This window comes from Haliotis asinina, chromosome 8 (genome assembly GCF_037392515.1).
Source record: "Haliotis asinina isolate JCU_RB_2024 chromosome 8, JCU_Hal_asi_v2, whole genome shotgun sequence".
NCBI lineage: Eukaryota > Metazoa > Mollusca > Gastropoda > Lepetellida > Haliotidae > Haliotis > Haliotis asinina.
Window position 1 is genome coordinate 62,865,974 of NC_090287.1, and position 25,332 is coordinate 62,891,305.

Below are 25,332 nucleotides of genomic sequence, written 5' to 3' on the forward strand. Positions count from 1 at the left end.
ACTGTCGTATCTAATGTCTTCAAATTTGGTGACAGCCTATTTTGGGGGACTATGCATACACCAATCGAAAAAGGAGACCTTGACCTTATCCTCAATGCAAATTATGTAAACGCAATATTTCATAAATCGTTTTGAAAAATATGTTATTTCTGTAAAAATCTAAAGGGTATTTTAAAAAGGGTAATGTATGTGTTATAGTGTCTACTTCATGACAGCCATGTCCAAATATTTCTACAGACCAAAAACTCTGTGGTCAGGCTATATGACATTTAGTTATTATTGTTCAATCTGCAATCTTGATCTTTATCACTACTACAGAGTAAATTGTTTTGTCAGCTACCTTGTTCCTCTTTGTCACTTCCATTAATTACTGTATATGACATTTATGGCCTTTATTGGTCATCCCCCTTGGCTGTGTCTGTCAACACATCAGCTGTAGAAGGAAGTGCTATTAGTTTCTCTATCTGTCCATTGTTGAATCTTTGCCTGTCTATTGTTGTTAAAAACTATATGTATATATATGTATGCTCACATCTATACTAGACGTGAGACGTGAGATGTGAGTGTGGGGTCCGGCGTTCCGACTGTCATTGTATGGACGACCGTGAGCAGGATTATGCCGCTCGCAGGAAAGGCCCTGGGGTTGAGCTGGAAGTCCGCTCACCTCATTCATGTATACTTGTTTGTCATGTCTTGTGAAACCAACTAAAGAAGTTCGAACTAAACTGTGCCTTCGTCTTCATCAACGTATTCATTTGTCTTCGTCAACGTAATCTTCATCAAAATCACGAGCTAATTCACCATGAGCCGGTGACTACAGGCCCGCGTTGACATATGCAATTGTGGATGTCAGTGGCTTTTTCCTCAAAGGGGGTTAAAGTATTGTGGCTGAGGAAATAATCCGGTTTAGACAAAGTGCTTGATTGTCGAGCTGATGGTAAATGTGCAAGCCATAGATGGGGACTGAGATGTTATGCCAGTTTTGAGAATTTGCCGGATTGGACAGATGCCGGTTTTGACAGCTTCCATTGTAAGGGTAAATTGTAAAACCCTGTCAACGAAGGACAGTAAAAGTACTAGAATACCACAGAAGTGATTTAAAACAGCAAGCAAAATATCTGTTAAAATGAAAAGCTATTTTTGGACATTGCAGTGTAAACATGGGCCATTCATCTCCAACAATTGAAGATAGATCACCATACTAGGGTCCATAGGGACTTACATTACTTTTGTAAAGCTAATTGAGAATATCAGTCAGTGAGTACTAACGGTCTCTATATATTGCCAAACTATTTTTTGTTACTATTATATATTATACATGGATCAGTAAAAATAGAGAGACGTAATACACGGATCTAAATATATACATTATTTGTGAAGGTTCCCAATGTGCCATCCGTGTTCTTGACTGTTACGAATTCACACCAAAGAAGATCGCAAGAACACTATTGCTCAGAAATTGCTCAGAATGTCACACTGCCGCCCCTTTCAACATTGGAATAATACCTGAAAATCGACTGAATGATATTCTGAAACGCAAATATCAAGTTGTTATAGTCCAATTGCTGTCGTGGCAAATTGCTTCAAAGTTGTTTTAATATGCATATCAATTACTTTACGAAAACTACGGTAATGAAATCGATGATCGATATTTCATCCTTATTGTATTAGCCTGGTGCTCTTGACTTCACTCGCCATGTCCATGCACTGTGCATTTGCCCTTGTTGGTCTAGGAACCGTCACTATGAGTTTGACAAGTCAAAGGTCACTAGAAACGGACACGGTAATTGCCAGGGAGTGTAACTGGAGAGGCGAGAATCTCCCCAGTTGTGATTTGGAGATCGAGACAGGCAATGCCAGGCCGTCTGATCAACGATCAGTGCCTCAGAACGTTTGAACAATGCCTTAGAATTACACCTTGTTATTTTCGTGGTTGTTTTCACATTAACAATAAACATGTTATATTGACTATTATGTTACACCAAATTTTCTTTTATCTATCCGTTCACGCACTGCCCAACCTTCGTTAACATTTCATATGGGCGACAATGCGATAGTGTTGCTTGAAGGCTTCCATTGATACCTGAATGCGTTTCACAGCCTCAAAAATTTACATGTGATTCTGAAATCTTCAGACGAACCTCTCTTGACATTCGTAACGGATGTGAACACTACTGGTGTTGAATACATCCCTTTGTCTTGTATCTTGTCACAAACATTTCAAAGCACGGTCCATAACCTCCCCAAAGCTTTATTGACGTAATGAATGATTGGACATTGTTCGGTTCCAGCCTCGTTACATCATTCGTGCTATGCATTAACTCAAAGCAGGAACTGACATCGATTGAAACACATTTGAGGGAATGTGGAGTGAAAATATACAGCCCAGACGGAACGGAGATTAAACTGCGGCGCAAGACATGTCTACATGCATTTCCAATTAAAATAATAAAATGTGATTGATTATTGGATGCAGGGGTTTATGTCATGTTTGGATTTAATTTACGCATATTTACCTTTCTCGTAGCGCTAAACCGGGGTAGATTACATACCTTACCTTTTTAAAAAAATATGTATGAAAGCTCTGTTTATATACCTATGTGTGTGTGTGTGTGTGTGTGTGTGTGTGTGTGTGTGTGTGTGTGTGTGTGTGTGTGTGTGTGTGTGTGTGTGTGTGTGTGTGTGTGTGTGTGTGTGTGTGTGTGTGTGTGTGTGTGTGTGTGTGTGTGTGTGACAAGTGTCAACCGGGTCAGTGAGTCTGACCGCCCGTTTGCTGCAGACCAATTCTAACCCGGGTCATCACGAGTTTCATGAAAGGAAAAGTTTACTGATAAACCATTTATGCAAAACTCTGAACTTCCGAATGCACTATGCCAGTACGAAATGTAGTTATGTGGTCCTGAGGAAAGAAACAGACATCCCCATATGGACCAAATATGACTTGCACTAAAGAAGTGTTAAATTCTGAATCTCTGCTCTGGCGAACTCAGAACACAATGATTACGCCAAGATGTGGCACGAAGTATAAGTTTCACATCAAACTGACCGAGTTCTAGAATTTCTCCTGATCATGATCGATCAACAAATAACGTATAGCCTTGTCCATCTGGGTAAACAGACCAATAGCTTACACACCGTTCAAAGGTTCTGCGAAGTATGACAAATGTGCCTTGTTCCATGATGTACCAACCGGTAACCGTGAAATTTGAGACATGTTGAGATCCACAACCGGGACACAGTAGTTTTCATTATACATTGAAAGGACTTTGATCCGATGATTCCTTGCAAAATGATTGGGACATATGAAATAAACAATTGATTTGACCAAAACCAATTGTCTGTCTGCCAGCTTGAGTAGAAAAACACGCCAGCATCTACTTGTCGATTAGCTTCAAGTTGTTAGTAGTGTGGTTTGGTCACATTACATCCAGTCAAGGAGGGGAATGCAGAAATATACAAGACATGGCCTTCACCAATGTGGAGACTCGAACTCGGATCTTCGATTTGAATTACTATCATGATGATTTCCTACACGTTAGTAACAATGCGTTGAGCATACACTGTGCGAGGTACTTCTGTTATATGAATCATTGGTCATTGGTCATGTATTTGCATTACCTAGTTATGCCAAGAGTAAATGACTGCCCTACCCCAACCGACTATCTGTGGTTAACAACCTGTCAGCAATACCAGTAAACATGTATATTTTAAATCTGTTCTTCACTATGGCATTATCAGAATGTCGTATTAGTTACATATAGAAGAAGATTGACTGCATTGTGAAGAGAACTGCATTAGGTCCATGTTTCGTCGCTGAACCCGCTTATTAAACATCAAATGTATGACAGCTGATCAATGTTGATCTATTTGAAGTTCAAATTTGATCTATTTGTGTTCCATTATTTCTTATGCATGTACGCTTTCCACAATGCCAATATGCTTTAAGCGATGTACTAGTTCGTTCAATGTTATGTCTTCTAAAGCAACATATAGAAACACATATTGGCCATACGAAGGATGAGTGAGTGAGTGAGTTAAAAAAGTGCCATCGTCAGTATTTCAGCTTTAGCTCGGGTACTAAAGTTATAGACGGCAGCATACTCAACTGTCAGCAAAGGACAGTGAAATAATTAGAACATCATTGATATAAACAGTATAACATATAATTAGTGTAGGAATCTAAACCCTTTAACTATAGCAGACTGCACAATATAAAACCAGGCTATAGATTGCGAACAGTTAAAGGTAGATCACCATATTAGGGATCATGGTGACTTGCAGTGCATTTGATTCCTGCATGGGCCCTATCCGGAATTACATTATGAGTCATACGATGAGTGAGTGAGTGAGTTAACATTTAACGTCACATCGGCAATATTTCAGCCATATCGTGACGAGAACCATTAATATTATACATAATAGTGAATGGTAAAAAATCTGTCAACGAAGGATAGTGAAACAACTAGATTATCAGAGATAGGTATTTAAAACTAGTCATTAAATCGAAAACAGTTTAACTATAGAGGAGGATAAAATATATAAACGGGCTATAGACCACCATCCACTGAAGACAGATCACCATACCCGGGTCCATGGGGACTTACAGTGCCTTTGCTACCTGCATAGAGCCCAGCTGGATTTACACCATCCCTTCAGCTGCTGGCGACTGTAGGAAAGATATTTTGAAAGAACAAATATACCAGTACATTTAAAATGGGGTAAGCAAAAATTAAACTGTGAAAGTTTCGGGACGTACTTAGCCTCTCAAGAGGACAATCGTTTTACGACACGTTAACACCTTTGATACGATGAAATGGTAAGGGTAACAAATCGATATAGTTTGCCTGTGACAAACAGAATGATAAAGTAGCGAGGGCTCATAACGCAGATGAGTTGAGGTTAGTAGGAACCAAACATATTGACATATAAACAGTATAAATATTTCAAAAGCATTCTTTTGTCGCAAGTATTTTTCATGTCTTTCATGTCAGAGCGGTGACATTTTAAAAATCCCAGTGTGTATTGGCTGCTTACCAAGGCAACCATCGTTGACGAAACATGCTGATTGAAGAAAAATACTTCTGACAGAGAACACTATCCGTTTTTGTAAAACCTCAGCCTATGCATTTTACAGTTATAACCAATATGGGTGCACACACTATTGTGTGTCAAGTGTTTGAACGTATTTCGCAGTAGGAAAGATCCTGGAATGACGTAGCTGATGTTCCTTCAACATTCACAGAATGTCCTTGCTGTCTCAGTTCTCTGATTATTACGATATTAATCATAAGGACCAAGAGTATCATGGCCACAGCATCCCCGCAAAATCACATTGCTTGATTGTTCCAATTCTTTACGTTTCCTTCGTATCCTATCAGTACATTTAAGAAAGGTGCAAGTGATTCATATATATTACCCGATTCGGGTGATTCAGTTCAGTAAGTAAAATTATTCATCTTGATTTCCAATTACTGACGTAAGCCAGCATATCAAGAAAAGATGAAGATTGTAAAAGTGAAACATCAAGCAGCGTTATGTCATGTATTTTCATCTAACTTCTTTTCAAAAACTGTAGAATTACAAGATTGAATACCGACATAAACCGTGTGCAATGAGAACATGAAATCATTACAGTGAACTGAGCTTTGGGCAGATCATGGTGTGTCAACTGAATACTTAAATTTTGCCCGTTTTATGAGATCAGTTTCAGAATGTTCCAGAACGGTCACATCGAAATACTAGAAACTGGCCTGACTTATTGGTATTGATTCGCGGTAGGATTTCGAAAAAGGATTTTAAAGTATATGACATGTATTTTGTTAGAGATCATTTCTTTGGACCTCACAGACCAGTTTTCATGCATTAACGCAATTATACTTGATACTGAAATGGATGATTTAATGTCATAAACAGTTAAAACAAGTCAGGAAAAGACATTTCAGTGTGCATATTTTGTGCTATCGGGGATTATGAATAAACTCAGTCAAATCTTATTCTTTATCATAAGAGTTCATTGTAAACACAACCTGTATCCTTGCAACTCTCTAACAGATCTAGATACGTTTGTTAAAAAGCCCATGATATTCCTGAAGGAAACAGACTAGAATAGGATCCCGACTATTTCATGAGCCAGTATATCCCCTTGCCATTGCCAAGTAGTCTCATATAACTCCGTAGAGCTTGGTCTGCAATTGCTTCAGTGGCTAGCATTACTGGTGGAAACATTATGCTTCACATTTTCCAGTTCAGCTCATAACCAAACACCGACACGGTAATTACCAGGGTCTCGCATTCAACATGAATTTAGAAACGGATTCGGGATTGGGGATTCGAATCTCAATATTTTTTTACACATTTGGGATTCAAAATTCAAATCCCAAATAAGATTTTTTTTGTTCACATTAGGGATTCAAATCCTGAATTGGAATTTCTGTTCACATTCCGGATTTTTTCTTTGCTAGATACATTATTGCATTCTGCACGTATATGTATATATATATATATACATACACACACACACACACACATATATATATATATATATGTGTGTGTGTGTGTGTGTGTGTGTGTGTGTGTGTGTGTGCACATGCATGCTCGCTTTAACGTTATCTTATCAGGTGAGAGCTGAACTATGTAATACTAAACATGGATTGAACAAACTGTACTTCAAATTATATTGATGTCTTTATCAAATACATTATATTTTGTTTGTAGTTTGCACGCAGCAATATCCCAAAACTGACACGGAACAATGGCGTATCATCGGTTTCATCAATAAAATCAATGTACTTTACGGATAGTTGGAGACAATAATTAGTCACTAATGGAAAATTCCGTCCATCTGTAAGGGACAAAATAATAAATTATACATTCTTTAGAAACCATTCCTGGCGAAACATTTCTACGGAGTAAGAAAAATCCATTCTATTGATTTTACCAAAATTAATTGTCTCTCTAAGGGCTTGAGTTCTTAAATACATCATCCACTTGGCAATTAGTTTGTGGGTGAATGTTGTTCTGAACCGCTTTCAGCAACAGTCAAGCTAAGTTACACCTGGGAAAACCACTGGGTAACAAAGAAGGGAATCAAACCGGATCTCCGATGTGACGAGCTATCGCTTGGACCACTGGGTCTCTCCACCGCCACCTTGAGTCTGGTGATCTTCACGCCGTGGCTGTCACGACTATACATGCAATTAATGTTTTCAATATCATTACAGTTCACGTCTTTGTGGATTTTATATTAGAAACACCATCACGTACAGTCCGTTTGAGTCAGAAACGGACTGATGAGTTTCAAATTGTACCATTGTACAAAACTGCCACATAAATAGTATAAAATAAATAGTAAACATGTTTGTCATTTACTAATCTCCAACAGCATTCTTATGTTTGAAAATTTTCCTTACTCCACCAAAAGCCTTGTTTAAGAAACTATCATCATTGAAAACGCAAAAGTTGCTATCTGTCGAGGCGGTAAGTGAGTAAATGAGTGAGTTAACTCGTACTGATGAAAGCATATGTGGTCTGGTCCGTCGTGACGTAAGTATTCCTTTTTATTCTTTTTTAATTATTAAGTGTGTCTTTAAGTAAATATATTAAATCCGTTTCATTTGCCGTCTTCTGTAAGTTAGCGACTGGATTCACGTATTTTCAGATAAACAATGGATTATTTTTCGGTCGATTAGTTTATGCTTGCCTGTCGGTAATGCAGATGTGATCGCATTGCTTTCATCGTTAATATACTAGTCACACTTTGCTAAGGATCAAATCACGGATTCAACAGAAAACCAGTATTTGGAGTCAAACTTGGTTTAAATACTCAAGCTTGGAGAAAGCATGGATCCTAGGTTTCAGTATGTCATGGCGTCTTGTGGCTCCCATATCTGCTACTGACGTGTTGTTCAATTGTCATTTACTTGCTCCATGATTTGCCAAATGGTTGATTGGTGCCATGAAAACCATTTCTATGGTTACTCATGCACCAAGTACATGAGATTAGATTGAGATGGCTGTTTGCCTTAAGAGGGGTTACCGTATTATTTATCCAGTTTTAAATGGATACAATTTCCATTTGTGAATCTACGTCTAAGTACAGTTAGCAAAGCTTGAGTAGTATACTTACACAGGTGTAAAGGCCGCAAATTGGCAGATTATACTTACCTATTTACATTGTAAATCTTTGTGTTTCAAATATATTCAGTGCGTGCAAGCAATATATAACTGATCATCTAGACATTACAAAATTCATCAATTGTGTTTTAACCTATGAACCAGTCTGTAGATAATCAAGTCTGGAAAAGACAGTCTAGTGATTAACTTCATGAAAACGCCGATATGTGTCAGCTAAGTCAGGGAGCCCAACCAGTCGATCCAATTAGTACATCAGCCATTCAGCATTACCCGTATGACGTCTTGGTTTGACGAAAGTTGTAATGTTTGTTACGCTGTTTGTGAGCCGATAATTGTTCATTTGGTGCATGCACCTGACCCGTGTGTATGTGCACTGCTGTTGTATATGCGAATAATGACGGATAAAATAAGGGTCGGCATCGTCGATAATTTGATCAACAAAACATCCTACGATATCAAACATAGTGCTGAAAAAAGTGAAATGCAGTTAACGGTAGATGAATCATGATTCCCCACTGAGCGCTCTAAAATGGAGTGGGACACTACAGGTGGAGTGGGAGTCAATACAAATATAATTCCCATGTAATCTGGACATTAATCGTACAGTAACAAGAAATTCATCACCAGTTGAAATCAATCAGTTGTATCCTATTGTGTAAAGGTTCCTGAACAAAGTAATTCAAACACCAGATGACTATTGCTGACAGCATTCTGTTCAGAAATTTATCCATGAACTGTATCTTGCAAACCCAGGGTGGTATTAACGAGTTTGGTTCAGTATGCTTGCACTGAAGCAATAGATTAATCAATTCCGGTTGAATTGGTTATGTATAATGCTTAGTAACAAACGTGATTAAACTTAGTTTTACTATTGTTTGCGTGCTCTCAGCCAAGGTCTGAATTATGCCAGTATTGGGAGAAATGTAAACGTCTTACCACATACGCGGCCCTTTATTAAGTTCACAGTTTCAACAAACATCTTTGTTCGTGTAACATGCCCTTTGTGTGTTTGTCCCCACGTCGATGAAATAATGGCACAATTTAACTCGTGTATGGTACTCAGTAGACCGGCCATTGGCACATATATAAATAGACAAACTTATATGGTAAACATTAATGTACAGGGCCTTACTGCCTCGTCCTTTCTCGCTCGCATAATCCATATACCGTCACGGGCAGTGAAGCTTTCGAGACCGCCTACTTTCCAATATTAAATTCATAAGACACCGTGAAGGTTTACTTGAAATAACTCGATATTTCATAGCTACAGACGTTGTAATTAAGTAGTCTCCAGGGGATATGCAACGTGTATAATGACAAAAAAAATGAAATTGTATGTAAGCAAAATGTTCTTTTAAAAACTGCAAATTCTGCAGCACTATAGATCTGAATGTTGTTTTAGTTATTGGTAGTCATGGAACGTTCAGGTAGAGAGTACATTAAGCATTCAAGTGGCAAGAGAAGCAGTTTTAGCTATGAGGAGCTGATTGGTTTTATGGATTTCCAATTTTTGCGTTCTTTGGCGTTTGGTGCAGATGTTATCAGGATGGTCTTCAGTAGAAATATGGAAGACATACACAGTGGCAACGGATACAGATCGGTAACTCATACATAAACAATCGGTTGAACAAACAAGATTATGGTAATTCGTTTGTGAGGTGTTTGATATAAGTGTATTATATAGATCAGTGCGGACGTTATGTTTTGAAGACTGTATTCAGTATAGTAACTTTGCTAGTAACTACCGTATATTTTGGTCAAGTTTGTCTGAAAATTTGTAATAAAATTTATATTCTGATTGTTAACATGTGATATTTGTTGTTATTTTATAAATGAGTCCGATCAAACCTCACATATGCTTTCAAATTAACTATGTTTATAATCTTTATACAACGTTTCAAAGCTAATTCTTTCTCCTTCTTGAGGTAAATGCTGAGTCAGGGCACAGATTGAATATTTATAGAGAAAACGCAATGTGGGGGAATGTACAAATATAAAAAATATAATGATCAAGGCAAATGGGTTAGATTAATGTTCAAATATAACAATATATTGTAATGATAGAACTATTAGCGGATGGGGAGGGTGTTAATGTAAAAGATAACAACAATTTGATAGGATGAATATATGCAGGATTTCAAATGCTTTATACTCTGAGAAAACAGTAGATTAAAATCAACAGAAAACCCAAGTAGCACAAATTGGATGAAGCCACATTAAGAATAACAGATGCCAATTAGTTGGATGCTAATTGGGATAGCTGAGAGGTAGGACAGTTCATCGTGTGTTTACGGAAAACCACAGGACTTAACGCATTGACCACATTACATTTACATAGTGAAAGTTTCATGACAGTTTGATAAAGATGAAAGCAAATGTTGTTTACAGTGAACACCATGTGTGAAATCCTGGACTCCCACATAAATAACTTCGATAGGAACTTTAGGGGCATGACTTTAAGTCAAGCAATAGACATTCCCATTATCACTGACTAAAGGCGTTCCAACCTTTGTCAATCTGTTTGTGTTTTCAAATAAAAGTTGTTTTGGAAACATCTTTGAAAAACAAGGAATCTTTTCAAGGCGTTTAACTTGTTTATCAGATTCCTGCATTATAGGGTTAGTATAGTGGTTAAAGCGTTCGCTCGTCATGCCAAAGACCAGGGTTCGATTCCCTACATGGGTACAATGTGTGAGTCCTATTTTTGGTGTCCTCCTCCGTGATATTACAACACTCTCGATGTCTCGTTAGGCATAGTGCACTTGAAAGGTTTCGCCTATGCATCAAGACAAATCTAACGATAACTGTCCCTTGATTTCACAAAAAAACCCACAAACTAACTGCTTGAAATATGACGTTGATCATATATGCCTGTATACTTTGCACACAGCGCAACCTCGCCTTGAATGTCTCGTTTCTTGTTTACACCCATGTGTTGGGGAGTCAAGAGAATCTTTGCATTGATGAGACCTTGAGTAGTGTTGGCTGAAATGTCCTCAAATTCTAGTATACCACAATGAAAGGATCGAATATTGATAAAGAAAGAGTCAATCTACAATGTGTACACAGTATAATTGAACTCAGTCAGCATGATATCAGCTTTGATATCAGCAGTCCATATATAATATATGTAACAAGAAGTACATTTTATTACAGGACGCGAATGAGTTATGACGTTTTACTGACCATATCGTTATCTCGTTTTTCCATTGTTTCTCGTGTTTTTGTTTCTCATTTTCCGCACCTCTGACGAAACCTTATCCCCTGGTGTGATGAAAAATGGACCTGCACTGTCATAAAATGGTTTCGAAGAAAATGCGACCTGTCCATCAATAAATTTATAGACTAAGGGATCTAAATGTAAAAACATGTGCAATGTATGTATCTTTAGATTTGTATTTCGTCTTCTTTATCATATTTTCTAAAGTTGAAGACAACCCATAAAAAGCTGGGTTAGTTGTTCAGTTATCTTTTCATATATACTTTCTTCGTCTACCCATGTGGAAGCAGACAGACATGCATGTTTGAACTGCATAAATCTAGTTATGACCTAAAACGTCAGTATTGAATTGTATCTGAAGCACAGAGCACATACTGATCACACAACTAAGCTCCTGAATCCACGGTTATCTAAATATTTTAGCCCTAAAAAGAACAAAATGGACATTCATGATTTTGGCTATTCACGCGGGTGGCTTTACCGCTTTAAATCACGTTACTCAATTTCGAAACAAGTTTATCAAGGGGAAGCAGCTAGTGCTGATAAAACCGCTGTAAGCATACAGCTGAAAGCATATGACAAATAAGACATCTTCAATATTGATGAGACAGGATTGTTCTACAAAGTCGGACCAACCCACACCCTTGGAAGCCAGACAATGCCCGGCAGAAAGAAATCTAAAGAAAGGATCACCATCGCCTTGTGTGCGAATGCAACCGGCACAGTCAAAATCAATTCATTTGTGATCGCAAATCGAGACGTCCGACATGTTTCGGAAGAGACTTTAATCCAGAAATGTATGTGCGCTATTGGTTTAACAAGAAAGCGTGGATGACATCAGACATGCTTTGCGATTGGCTACGATCATTTGACAGACAGATGCGATCACGTGATCGACACGTCATCTTACTGTGTGACAACGCTGCAAGTCATAAGAGTGCCAATGTCAAATTGACCAACGTGAAAGTTCACTTCCTGCCTCCCAACAGCACATCGCACATTCAGCCAATGGATGCTGGCATTATAAGAACTTTCAAGGCCCGCTACAAGAAATATCTCGTGAAACATTTCATCCAATGTGCTGAAGACGACCTGCCACAAACGCTCAATCTCAAAACTGCCTGGTCGGAAGTAAAGGGCTCCACCATTCAGAATTGTTACCGGCATGTTGACATTATCCCCACTCCATCTGACGCTGTCATTGATGAAGATGACATGGCTTTGTCAGAACTTCGTCAGTTTCTCCAACGTTTCCCCAATGAAAACGGAGATATTGAAAATGCTGATGACTTCATTGACATCGACAACGATGCAAAAACTACCCCCTCGCTGTCATCGGATGAAATTGTATCTATGGTCGCAAGTGCACAACGACCCAGAAGATTCTGACGATGAGCCCGAACCGACACCTCCTCCTACTGTCAGTTAAATGAGAGCATGTGTGGACTCTATGATAAATTATTTCGAGTGTGTTGGAGATGAAAACAACTTGGAGACAATGCATCTTTCAAGCCACTCTCCAAACAGACAGTTATTGGAGATTTCTTTCAACCCAAATGAGTGTTTGAGTTTTGGTATGTGTAAAACTATGAATAATCTATCCAGACATTGCACTGACTGATTGTTATGTTAATATTCAAGTTGTTATGTCTACAAACTGTAATAAAGTCATTTGATACATGTATACTTTCGTATGTTCTTGTCTCAGTATGTCAAAGGGAAGTAACTCTCCTGAAGCGGTGTTTGTTTCAGTAGGCCGTACGCTTCACTATCCATATTTCACGAAAAACAGAAGTGTCCGGACTAACGCGGCCTGACTGTATAATCAAAGAGGTATAACTGTCGCATCACTGAAGTCTGTGCATTTCTGGCGATGTTGTTAAGGTGGGTTTATATAAGGTTTAGTCACGATAAGGTCCTTCATTGGCAGATAGGGTAGCAGTTATATCTGTGTTGGGTAGATCCTTATGTCCTGGGTGAAGTATCAAAGCTAACTGACTCTCCTTCTTCTTCAACACTGTCAGAATGTGTCTGCAGTGTTTGTCTACTTCTCCGATTATGAATAGTTTCAACGGCAAGGACCACGAATGATATAGCCACACCAACACCTGCAATATAGAAGGCGCTCTGCAAGGCTATGATGTCGATCCTCTTCGCTGTCCTGCTGGGTGGCGTACACTGGTGTTTAGGTTTCCACTGATTCCACCACATGTGCAGGAGGCCGCTCTCGTACACTTTCGACACTCTGCAAACGTGAAAAGAAATACACGCTCTATCCTAAACCTCAACATGCATCTAAAAAGTTGTGTTTAGACAAAGTTGTTGGAAGAGCTTTCTACAACCAAATGGGACCACACTGACACACGTAAATGTACCACATACAAGATAGTATGTTATCTGATAAAGACATGCGCCCCAACTATTCATCATTACGAACCTACTTTGACTCCCAAACCTTAAGACATATACTTTCCTCATACATACTGGATTCCAAAGCTCCATGAAAATCCATACAAAGATAGATGTGCTGCTGGATTAAGCAAATGTATAAATAAATCATTGTCCCGAAGGTGAACGATACACTATCAATAACGAAGCAGCTGTCAATAAGGTAACATCATTATCCGCCGCAAATACAAAGAAATACCAAATCAAACTTTTAAAAGTAATGGCAGTGAAGTGAGTAGTTTCAGGCAGTTGTAGATAAGATGTCAACCGCTCTTGAAATCTTGCTCTGTAATTGTTCAAACACACAAATATTTCCAAGACCCACATTGAACATAACATGAATGTCACACTATCAATAACGAAGCAGCTGTCAATAAGGTAACATCATTATCCGCCGCATTGAACATAACATGAATGTTGTCATGCGACTGGGATCTACACATTCCCTAGATGAAGCATAGCATAAAACATTAAGAAAATCGGTGTAAACCAGTGAGCGGTTCTGCAGATATCTTGCTATCAAGGGTACAACGGTAACGTTAAAGCCTCATTGTGACCCTGAAATGAAGGTCAAGGTCACCACAGCTGACTTGTACCTTTCGCATACTGTGATGAACCAAAGAACATTGTGCCATGCACCAAAAGAACCTAGTTACCGGTTAATGCACAGCGGGATATTATGAGCGAAAAAACGTAACCGTAACCATACGAAATTTCTTCTAAGAGGAGTGAGTGGGTGAGTTACTATTTTACATCGCTACGGCAATATTACAGCCATATAGCGAAGAAAACAAGGCAGTCAATTTTAAATATCTGTCGACAAAGTATATTAAATGAAATCTAAAATACATTACAAAAAAAGACGGTATAGATCGACACCAACTGAAGGTAGATCACCATATTGGGAACCAATGTCTGCTAAAAGGAGAGTCGAGTGACAGATGTGACTCTATCGTGTGTATTCATTTGTTCCATCGATATTTAAGCGGTACGATGTTCTTTGTTAACGAATTGAGTCTTCCAGTGATTGTTACCATGTGATACGACGACAGGTAGCATGTGTTTGTTCTCGAAAAGTTGAGCATATCCTGAGGCACTCGTCATGTATATAGTTTAAACAAGTTTCATCAATTTTACACCTGAAGTAAATTTGTGTATGTTGTATATGCTATAGGTCAAAATAGAGAACTGAATAAAACACCATTTTTGTCACTGGTGCATCAGATTTGGAAATTACGGCCCCCTGTCATCAAATAACTTTTGCGCGAGACTAGTATGACTTTGAAATCTTGATAACAAGAGCAAGGATTATACCTTAAAAATTGTAAACCGAATGCAAGAGCTGCTGGCTGTTGTAAAATTGCCCCACAAGAAAGGGAAATTTAAATTCATATCTTTGTTTTCTTTGGGGAATGAAACAGTTGGGACAGCCCCAGTTGTCTCCTTAACTTCAAGGTCGGGTTAGCAGATTATTGGATGGTAAGTGGCTATTTGTTCTTTATTGAATGGCATTCCTAATATTCGTAGAAAGGATCTGAGACGAATTACTACCATTTCGATTTCCCAAACCGCAAATTTCGACCAGAGAAAAGATTGGAGAAACGGTCTCACCTCTGTCATATTAAGATTGTTTCGTAAAGGTTCGGAATGATAATTATAAATTCTCGAAATGGCGCCTTGACAAAAGAGATAACTTCAGTTTTCGAAAGGTCAACTGTTCTTTTTCGCTGAACAATAGACCCTGCCCTTGCCAGAGTTTCCTGTGTCAATGATGGCTGGGGAGAAAGCTACAAATGTTTCTTCAGCACCTGGAAACCGATGCCAGGATGACAATATCAAACAGTAGGACCCCATACACACGATACTCACTCTTCTGAGATGAGCTGTGTGTATATGCTGTTTTTGGGTAAAGCAACTGCATATTTGCCGATAGCGAAGTTATCGATTAGCAGCTGCATATGACACCGCCGAGGGTCGTCCCACATCTCCAAAGTGTACTCTTCTGCAATGTAAACATACGGGCTCTCTGTCGCCCGTCGCAGGTGCTCGTTACCATTGTGACTCAACCAACCTGGGTCGTGTGTCGTCATTTCCTCCACACGATGCCATATTTTCTGAGAGGCGGAGATGATGGAGTTCTGAAAACATACATTCCCTACATGCACCACTGAATAGTATCAGCACAATCAGCATCACTATTATTGATGTACTAGTAGTTCCCGCAACCACCACAGAATGAATACATGAATTCCCCTAACTCCAGAATGGTTAAGAAAATAAGGAGTCAGTTTGTCTGGATTTGACCTGTCTCCGTTTCATCCTAGGTTATGACACACAGTTTCTCTTCTCTCGACGCCAAGACAAAAACCTGTTTGTGTTAAAACTCAACTCAAACTTAGTGTTAATGTACTGACCTGAAAGAGATTGACTAGAAATGTGCCTCCCACAAACCCCCACGTGAATGTGTCCTGTTGCGACATCTCAGCCAAATTGGAGAAAGGCGGTTTCTCTCGTCCATCGGTGAGGAACGCTATGAGGTTACATCTGTAGGTGGCCGCCATTATCACCGTGAAGAGCCACCAACAGCTGAGCACCGTGCGTCCGGACTCCGTGTTGGGAAGGTATGCTCCTCCTGGAATAGAAATTAGATGTTTACACACCGATGTACAGGTATATATAAATGCCAGTATCTACACTGAAACTACAAGACAATTAAAAAAACTGTAATTCGTGTAGTAGATTGTTATTATATGTGTGCTCCTAATTGCTCTCAAGCGACTTCTTGCATGGAGAAATCGGATCTTTGAAGGAAATGATGTAACACCTTACGAAGTGTGTGAATATACTGTTCTGTTGTTAGCGTTATATTTACCCTTAGCCATAAAAGCTCCAAAATGATACCAGAGTATATCTCCATATCTGGTTTGCATATGCGAGGGTCTCTCTTCCGTCCAAGTAGGTGTCACTTCTTCTATCAGGAAGAGGAAGACAGTGGAGAATATGAGTGAGGCGAGGATACAGATAAGAACCTCGTAACGGAATGGAGAGAGTAGAGTCATCCATTTGTTGGTGTTGGGATCTTGTTTGCTGAGAATAAGAGCTGACTGGGCATAGTAGAATGGCACTGTGAAATCGATGGCTGACGCTCTGCTCTTACTCACAGACATCGGTGCCACAACCACATCAGCTTCCTGGAAGTAAGAAATAGTTACATGCCTCCTGACATACTGTGGAATGTTAAATGACGACTTTGTTCCAGCAAATGCACTTTCCTAGCACGGCCACTTATCTGGTAGTTATATGCTTGTGATATGGACTAGTCAACTTGTTATGCAACTGACACTGACAGGACTTGTGCACACTGCATTACCTTTGAAAGCGTATTTAAAACCTTCTATCATATCCATCCATACGCGTTCTCTCATTATAATAGTCAGTATGACTGATATATTGTAGAACATTCATTTATGGACCATTGACATCTTTTTTTCCAGGCCATTCTTGATAACATAAGGTGATATATTGCTCTTTGCATCACATCAATCGCTGTCTTTGTTATAAATGTCCAGTGCAAGGAGCATTGGTGCTAATGTATCTGAACGCACACAATATATTCAAGCATACAGGGCATACCATGAACGTGACTATACATTTCGATTGTAACATACCCCATCAATTAGCATTTTCACCAGCCCCGTCCAACTGCCGTTCAGTATCCGACTCCACTCCCTGTCCTCTGGCTCAACCAGGACATAGCTAACACATACAAAGATAGTCAAGTGAAACGGGTAATCGTAAAACCTTGGTTTGATTTGACATAATGGAAAATAATTTACAACCTCGTTAAAGCTCAAACACCCACATATAGAATGATAAACACTGAACCTGAAATTGAGTTGTTTCGCCAGTTCCTGCAACAGCTGGATGCAAAGACCGTCGAACCTGACAGAACCGTTCTCCACCCTCTTGATCACAAATGGCGGCCACTGTTTCAATACAAGAATGTTGTAACACAATATGTTGCTTCGACTGTTTCATTTTCTATTCATAAGACTATCATACATATAATTTTAGAACATTTCAGTTTAAAAAGTTTAACCATACATGACAAGTGAATATAAAAATGAGCTTTTTACCAGCAACAACTTAAGGTAGATCACCAAACTAGGGACCATGGGGACTTACAGTACTTTTGCTACCTGCATGGACACTAGCTGGATTTACATCATTCCCTCAGCCGTCAGCAATTTGGGAAATCTAGCCATACAATAAATAGACTCTTATTCTACCGTTCCTTTGCTACCTGTATAGGCTCTGGCTGGATTTACCTCGGTTGTCTGCAAAGTTAGCCGAAATTTAACAACACAAACATCACTTCGTTTAAAAAGCATGTTTGAGCTATATCGACTGCGTGTTGGCGATACGGTGCCAGACTCGGTGCGGGTTCGAATTCCGTATGGGACTCAACCAGAAGAGTACTAGAATTTATACTTTACTCCAAATATCTCTGGGATCCATTGTAAGAAAGCATCTGCTATTGTTCCATGGATACGCTGATGATCAACAGCTCTACCTCTCCATAAAACCAGCCAGCCTCTCCACCGGTGTATCCAGACTGGAACGTTGTATCACAGTGATACAGGGATGGATGCTGTGTAACTCACTCAAGCTGAATGGTGACAAGACAGATTTCATTGTGGTTGGGACTAAACAGCAGCTGTCCAAACTACCATCCATCAACTTAGAGGTCGACAAAGTCACGATAGAACCGTCTGCCCAAGTCAAGAACCTTGGTGTTATCTTCGACCATCTTACGTCCAGCAAGAAGCAATCTCTCAACATCGCCCGCTCAGCGAACTATCACCTCGCCAACATAGGAAGAATCCGTAAATACACTGACTCTGATACAACAAAAACTCTCATCAACTCCTTTGTTACTTCTCGATTGGATTATTGCAAAGCCCTGTTATCCGGTACTACTGTCATCTCCAATCTCCAGCACATTCAGAACAAGGCCGCCAGAGTTATCTCCCTCACCAAACCAACTGATCATATCACTCCAGTCATCAAACAGCTCCACTGGCTTCCAGTTCAGCAAAGGATTATCTTCAAGCAGCTCCTCCTCACGTACTCTGCACTCTTTGTCCAGACGTCTCCCAGCTATCTGAAGGATCTCCTCACCACATACCAGCCTCAACGAACTCTTCGTTCATCCAACCAGTGTCTGCTTCACGTGCCATCCACAAGAACTAGGCTTGCCGAAAATGCGTTCTCTGTGTTCGCTCCGAAACTATGGAATATCCTGCCAACCAACATAAAGTCTGCTGACTCCATCTCATCATTCAAACGACTCCTCAAGACCTACCTTTTCAGTTACTAACTCATATATCTTCCTCCAACAACTTTATTATGCAGATATTCTCAGCACCGTTGAGCAGGTTATGCCTGGAAACTAGGCGCTTTATAAATTAATTATTATTATTATTATGACATGTTACATTTGACCACTTTCTCAATGGCATTGTGTAATCATGATCATGATATTCACTGTTCTGTCTCAGATAAAGTTATCAGTATTTCTGATAGGTCTTTTACAGACATAATGCTGACGGTTGAAGAATGTGTATATTTCATTGACGTCATGCGTAAGCCCTCTGCAATTCCACTGCATTATATTGGCAATTTGAGCTCGATGGAAGATCTCTCTCGGGAAGGTGAGGGGGAGCTATTCCTCCTCCAGTAGTATGAGGCCAGAGTGACTGCCATATCTAGGTGCCCAAAAGAGCTTTTTTAGAAACCTCCGACGTTGAAGTGGTGGTAAGGAGTTGTTGTGAAGAAGACATTCCAGATCGTTTGTCCGGTAGACTGTATTTGGCATCCAAATGGACACTGAGTGACTTTGGACATAGACTGAGTAACTGGAGATGAAAGCAGTGAGTGAGTTAAAATTTTACATCGCATCGGCAATATTGCAGCCATATAGCGATGAAAACAATCAAATTAAGTTATCCGTCAACATAGACAGTTACACTAACTAACTATCAGAGATATATTAATGTCTAAAACTAGTCATGAAACCTAAAATATTTTAACTAGAAAGGACGATACAGTGTATACAAAAAGGCTGTAGATCACCAACAACTGAAGGTAGATCACTATACTAGGAACCATTGGGACTTACAGTACTTTTGCCACCTGTATGGACCCTAGCTGGATTTATTTCATCCTTGAAGTTGAGCCAAAACTAAATTCACAAGGATACTACAATTATCATAGATGGTAAATTTAAATTGGCTTTGAATGCCTTGGGACTTAAGTACCCTCTCGGGAGGACAATAATTTTACTCTACTTCAACCCCACTTGAAGGTACAGCCACTATCAATCTCAGTTATTAATCCAATTTACCACTCATGAAATATTTATCTATTTACAAACCTCATAACAAATCCAATTCATTTTAAAATGCGATAATTAAATGAAAACGAACATTACTAAAGAGATATATGCTCGACTGTGATTCTTTATGGTGGCTGATTAGGCCCATCGCTTTCTCGCCTTTAATTTTGGAGGCGAGAAAAAGAGAGAAAGCGATATCGCGAGACGAGAAAGCGATATCGCGAGACGAGACAGCGACAACGAACTGGAGCTCAATCGTACTTTCTCAATAGTATTAAATAGTTTTCAGAAATGTTCTTGTCCATGATAGGCATTGTTTGACTTGACGTTTAGAGAAAATCCATGATAGATGTAGACTTTCCTTTTTACATACTATTTGAACGTATACAATATTCATATCGTGAATTACCGGAAACATTCAATTTGTGACGTGACTGAAGGCATTACATATTTTGTGCCATTACTGGACTGATTACTGGGTGGGCAGGGTTGGGGTTCAGTGATGGCATAAAATATGTAATTCCTTCAGTCACTCCACAAAATGAATATTTCCTGTGTTTCACATTTAAATAGTATGCCAAAGGAAAGTGTACATCTATCCAAAACTTTCTGTAAACGTCAAGTCAAACAATGCCAAGAACATTACTGAAAACCATTTTAAACTATTGAGAAACTACGAATGGCGATTAAGCTCCAGTTTGTAGTCATTCATGCCCAGACCGCACTGAATTGTGGGTAATATCGCTTTCTCGCACAATGATATCGCTTTCTCGTCTGGTGCTATCGCTTTTTCGTCTCATGTTATCGCTTTCCCGTCCCGCGATATCGCTTTCTCGCCTCCAAACTTTAAAGCGAGAAAGCGATGGCCCAAATCAGCCACCATACAAATCAGCCACCACACAAATCAGCCACCATAATTCTTTCATCACAAGGGATGCGCGATGAAGGTAGATTGGCTGAATGTTGTAGTTGTAAGCTGAATAAATGATATTCGACGGACCTGATAGGACAGGTCCTTTGCCTCTGAGTATGACATGTTTTTCACACTTTAGTTTCTAAATATTTTTACTCTTTCTGCCACTCAGGGCATGATCTGGAAGAAGTATGACGCAGGTCATCACAGTTCGCGCATTTCTGATTTTTCTGACAATCTAAATTCTCATGGTAGTCTGCACACTGGCGATACATCACAGAGATACGACACGACTGTAATTCGTGACCGAACTTCTGACAGCTATACCACTTGAGTGGGTGGATAGGGTACACACAACTCCTCTCCATTGTTGAAATACATTTTCTACTTGAAGGTGGAACACTAATACGAGCAATCGTAAAAAGACAGGTATTGGCCTCTCTTGACGTTGAAACGTTTTATTGCTGTAATAACCTGGGTTTTTTTCATTCTGTAGACATGTCCCTCTTCAGTCATTTCAGAATGATATCGAGCTATGTCGCGAACGATGCCGCAACATGAATTTAATGCGGCCAAGTCTTTACGTTCGATGATATCGATCCTATATTGTTCAGTTTCGCCTTGGCGTCTCTTCTTCAGAGAAACCAAATTGTTTCTGATCCATGATATGGATAATTGATTCTGCAGACCCGCTCCCCATCCCCCACAGAATGTCAAACAGGACACTGTCCAGAAGCACTGGATATCCGAGATACCGGTAACAGGGTGTTATACCCCGGAAAATGTGACATGAATAGCTGCATTTAGCTACCAAATAATTTTCCGACTGGTGCGGTCCGAGGCAAAAAATTCGAGACACACATTATTCAGAGGTCAACATCACGAGATCGGCCCTGTAGCCACTGCCTGCTGGCATAGAGCTATAGACAATTTTATAACCAAAGCTTAAACATGAGTGCAAAAAAATGTACTATGCACAGGGCTTGGCATTCATACAATGCGGTCAAGTCTACCACCCGTCTAGGTGAAGTCGGGGCAGAGTGATATGTTAGGCAATAAGAACAGGGTTCTAGGTTCCCATTGCCCTCAAACACCAGACTCGCGTCCTCCACAGACACAGGGGCGCAACCCTAGGCAAACAGACTACTCAGTTTGGTCTAATGACCAGCAAATGCGTACTGTAGCGTTACTAAGCACCAACCACGAGGCTGCACTTCACGGATGCCTAACGTTTGGATTAGAAAGAAAGGGATTGAAACTTGGAGCAGACACTTTCAGTGTGAGTGAGAGAGTTTAAAGTTTAAATGTCACTTTGGCAGTATTTCCACCGTATCGGGACTAAAGCAAGTTATCGAATAATAATTAAGGGTAACTTATGTTAAAAAAAACAAAAACAACAACAACAACAAAACAACACAAATAAACAAAAATAACCCAGTCACCGAAGGACTGAGTAACGCTAAACAATGAGAATGTCTTAAAAGAGACCCCATTGCGAAATTACACCTTGTAGAACTTGCTGAAAAAGCTTTTTGAGGATACATATTTCGTGTTGTGCAACAGACTTTGTATGGTCGTCATATGTTCGAATGAAGTGTATGATCTAAATAACGCTTTTGTTGAAGAAAATACACCACCATTTGTTGAAAGAATTTAATTGCTTTTATTGCGATTTTTTGGAATGAAAATGGGCAACCCATAAATACATTCGACTGCATCCATGCCGCAGAATATTTGCTTCGTAAAACTTCCCATTCGACTGTTTTGGTGGTAGAATGTGATGCGTTTCGGCGTTTTCAATTTATATCGTTATTACCTGCATATTTGAATGAATTTGAATTTGAAACCAAACGCAAAACATGATGTTTGATGTATTGTGTTTTTTGTCAGTTTCTGCCTCGTCTGCTAAAAGGTAGCCATGGTTAAAAGCAGAAACAACACACAGAAAATGATAAATGGATGCACAGGTAAATATATCAACACATTAACTGATGTACAGTTGTGTAAAATCAATATAGGAAAATCAATACTGTCGTGAACACTTTCTACACTAAACGAGAAGGGAAAAGCAACACAAAACTGAAGAGCATTTTCAATACCTCCAGAGTCCCGACAATTAATGTTCTGTTGTGAAATACATCATTGTTGGCATGATAGAGCGGATGCTTGACCTTCACGGAGTAATCTCTCCCAATGTAGCCAACAGTTTCCACGTCTGTCCCAGAATGGCTTGTACCCAGGACTTTCAGTTCAGCTTGAACGGGACATTTGCCGTCTTTTGCACTCTCCATTGCAGCTAACAAATGGCTTTTGCACTGAAGACAAACACTACAATTGCGTAAGCTAACGTATACTTGTAGTGTCTTCACTGATTTTTCTTGACTAATCATTGTAGCCACAGATTAGTATTTTGTTTTTACATACAGTAGCAGGGTGGCCTAATGGTTAAAGCGCCCTATCCCCATGCCGGAGACCTGGTTTGATTCCCCACATGGTTACAATGTCTGAAGGTGTCTCGTACCGTGATATTGCTGAACTTACTTACATACTGTTGTTTATAACGGCTAAAATCTTGGCTGTTAGTGGCAAGTTCTATCGTTCTACCTGTAACTGTTTATTTCAGTCAGACATGGAACAGATATCACTACTCCACAGTTGGAGAAGTTCCTTGAGAACACTTTTGAAACCAATGTAACACGGCTGTGTGAAAGGGTGTGCATTGCGTATACAGTCCGTTGGACACGCCAGCCACGCGTTGTACACGGATGGTACTCAAAACACGTGTACACTTGATTTTGACACTCAGATACGGTGAATAGTGTGGTTAAAGAAACTGTGATGATATTGTTTATGTTAGGGGTTGTGTATTGTCATTGAATGTTGTTATAATAGAGAGTAATATGATAGTGAAAGTCCCATATAATTGTGGAGGAAATATCATATAATTGTATTTTTTGAGTTTGAATAAATGCTTTTTATCAGCATTTCCATCACGTCTGTTGTATTGATATCAGTCACATTGGTGGTCAAGCTGAAGTAGTGCGGCAATGTTTGTACATACATGCATAGTGAAGCGCTGTGAAATAAGACGCATGTTCAATCCAAAAATTTCAATCTGAATATGTGGCAAATTGCCGAGTCAGCGTCAAAATCGGCCTAAAATCAGAGTGCGTCAATTCAGAATTAATGCCGACTGATTTTCCTGAACAACCAATCAGAATCCAGTGTTTTCCTGAGTCATGGTTGATTTTGATTTTCATAAAGCATATCACACTACTGGAAGCGCCGTTATTTCTGAGTTGTAATACGTTGAGATGACTGAGTGAGTGAGTTAATATTTAATGTCAAACCGGCAATATTTCAGCCATATCGTGACAGGAACAAAATGAAATGGAATACATGTGTATTATAAAAACCTGTCAACAAAGGAGAGTAAAACAACTAGAATTTCACAGAAAAGAATGTAAAACTAGTAACTATACCTAAACCGATTTACCTAAAGAGGACAATACAATGTAAAAATGGGCTATGGATTGCTAACAACTAAGGTAGATCACCATACTAGGGACCATGGGGACTTACAGTACTCTTGCTACCTTCATGGACCCTAGCTGGATTTACATCACCCCCTCAGCCGTTAGCAATTTGGGAAATCTAGCCATACAATAAAAAGACACTTATTCTACGACTAAAAAACCCTGGAAATTTCTTTGAATGCTTGTGGACTTACGTCCCCCCTCATGAGCACAATAACTTTACAGTACTTCAACCCCCTTGAGGATACAGCCACTAACAAGCACAGTTATGAATTTAAACTTCCAATGATAAAATATTAATTTACAAATCAGTTAATAAATCTAATTCTTTTAAATGCTTAAATGAGAACTTGTGTTATTAAAAAGATCCTTCATAGTTCGTGAATTACATTACTGATCCCTTGTGATGGAATACTCAACACAGTCAAGCAGGATATATCTTTCCGCACAAGGGATACAAAACGGAGGATCCTCACCTTTCAATACGTATGCATGAGTATATCGTGTATGGCAAATACGACATCGTGAGATGACATAATGAGATGACTGATGTGGATCCATTTTCTTTTATAAAATTAGTCATGTCATGTGACATACACAGCTGAGTTGCACATGAGCGTCACGCGTTGCCTCTGCATTTTAGGGCAATGGACCGACGTGATGTACACGGGTTGTGTTACGTGTG

General features: G+C 39.4%; 1 protein-coding gene and 1 pseudogene across 1 annotated transcript; one reads left to right on the forward strand and one right to left on the reverse strand.

Annotated features, from left to right (window-relative positions):
- The first annotated feature begins 12,196 nt into the window (after positions 1 to 12,196).
- Positions 12,197 to 12,742, forward strand: LOC137295343 (tigger transposable element-derived protein 6-like). Its single transcript, XM_067826657.1, has one exon. It carries the CDS (start codon positions 12,197 to 12,199, stop codon positions 12,740 to 12,742), a length of 546 nt encoding a protein of 181 aa, XP_067682758.1.
- A 576-nt stretch (positions 12,743 to 13,318) lies between these two features.
- Positions 13,319 to 25,332, reverse strand: part of LOC137295344 (glutamate receptor-like) — a 45,563-nt pseudogene continuing 33,549 nt past the window's right edge.

Excerpts from the sequence above, each read along its gene's own strand:
- LOC137295343 (XM_067826657.1), top strand. The coding sequence starts at position 12,197 with ATGCTTTGCGATTGGCTACGATCATTTGACAGACAGATGCGATCACGT.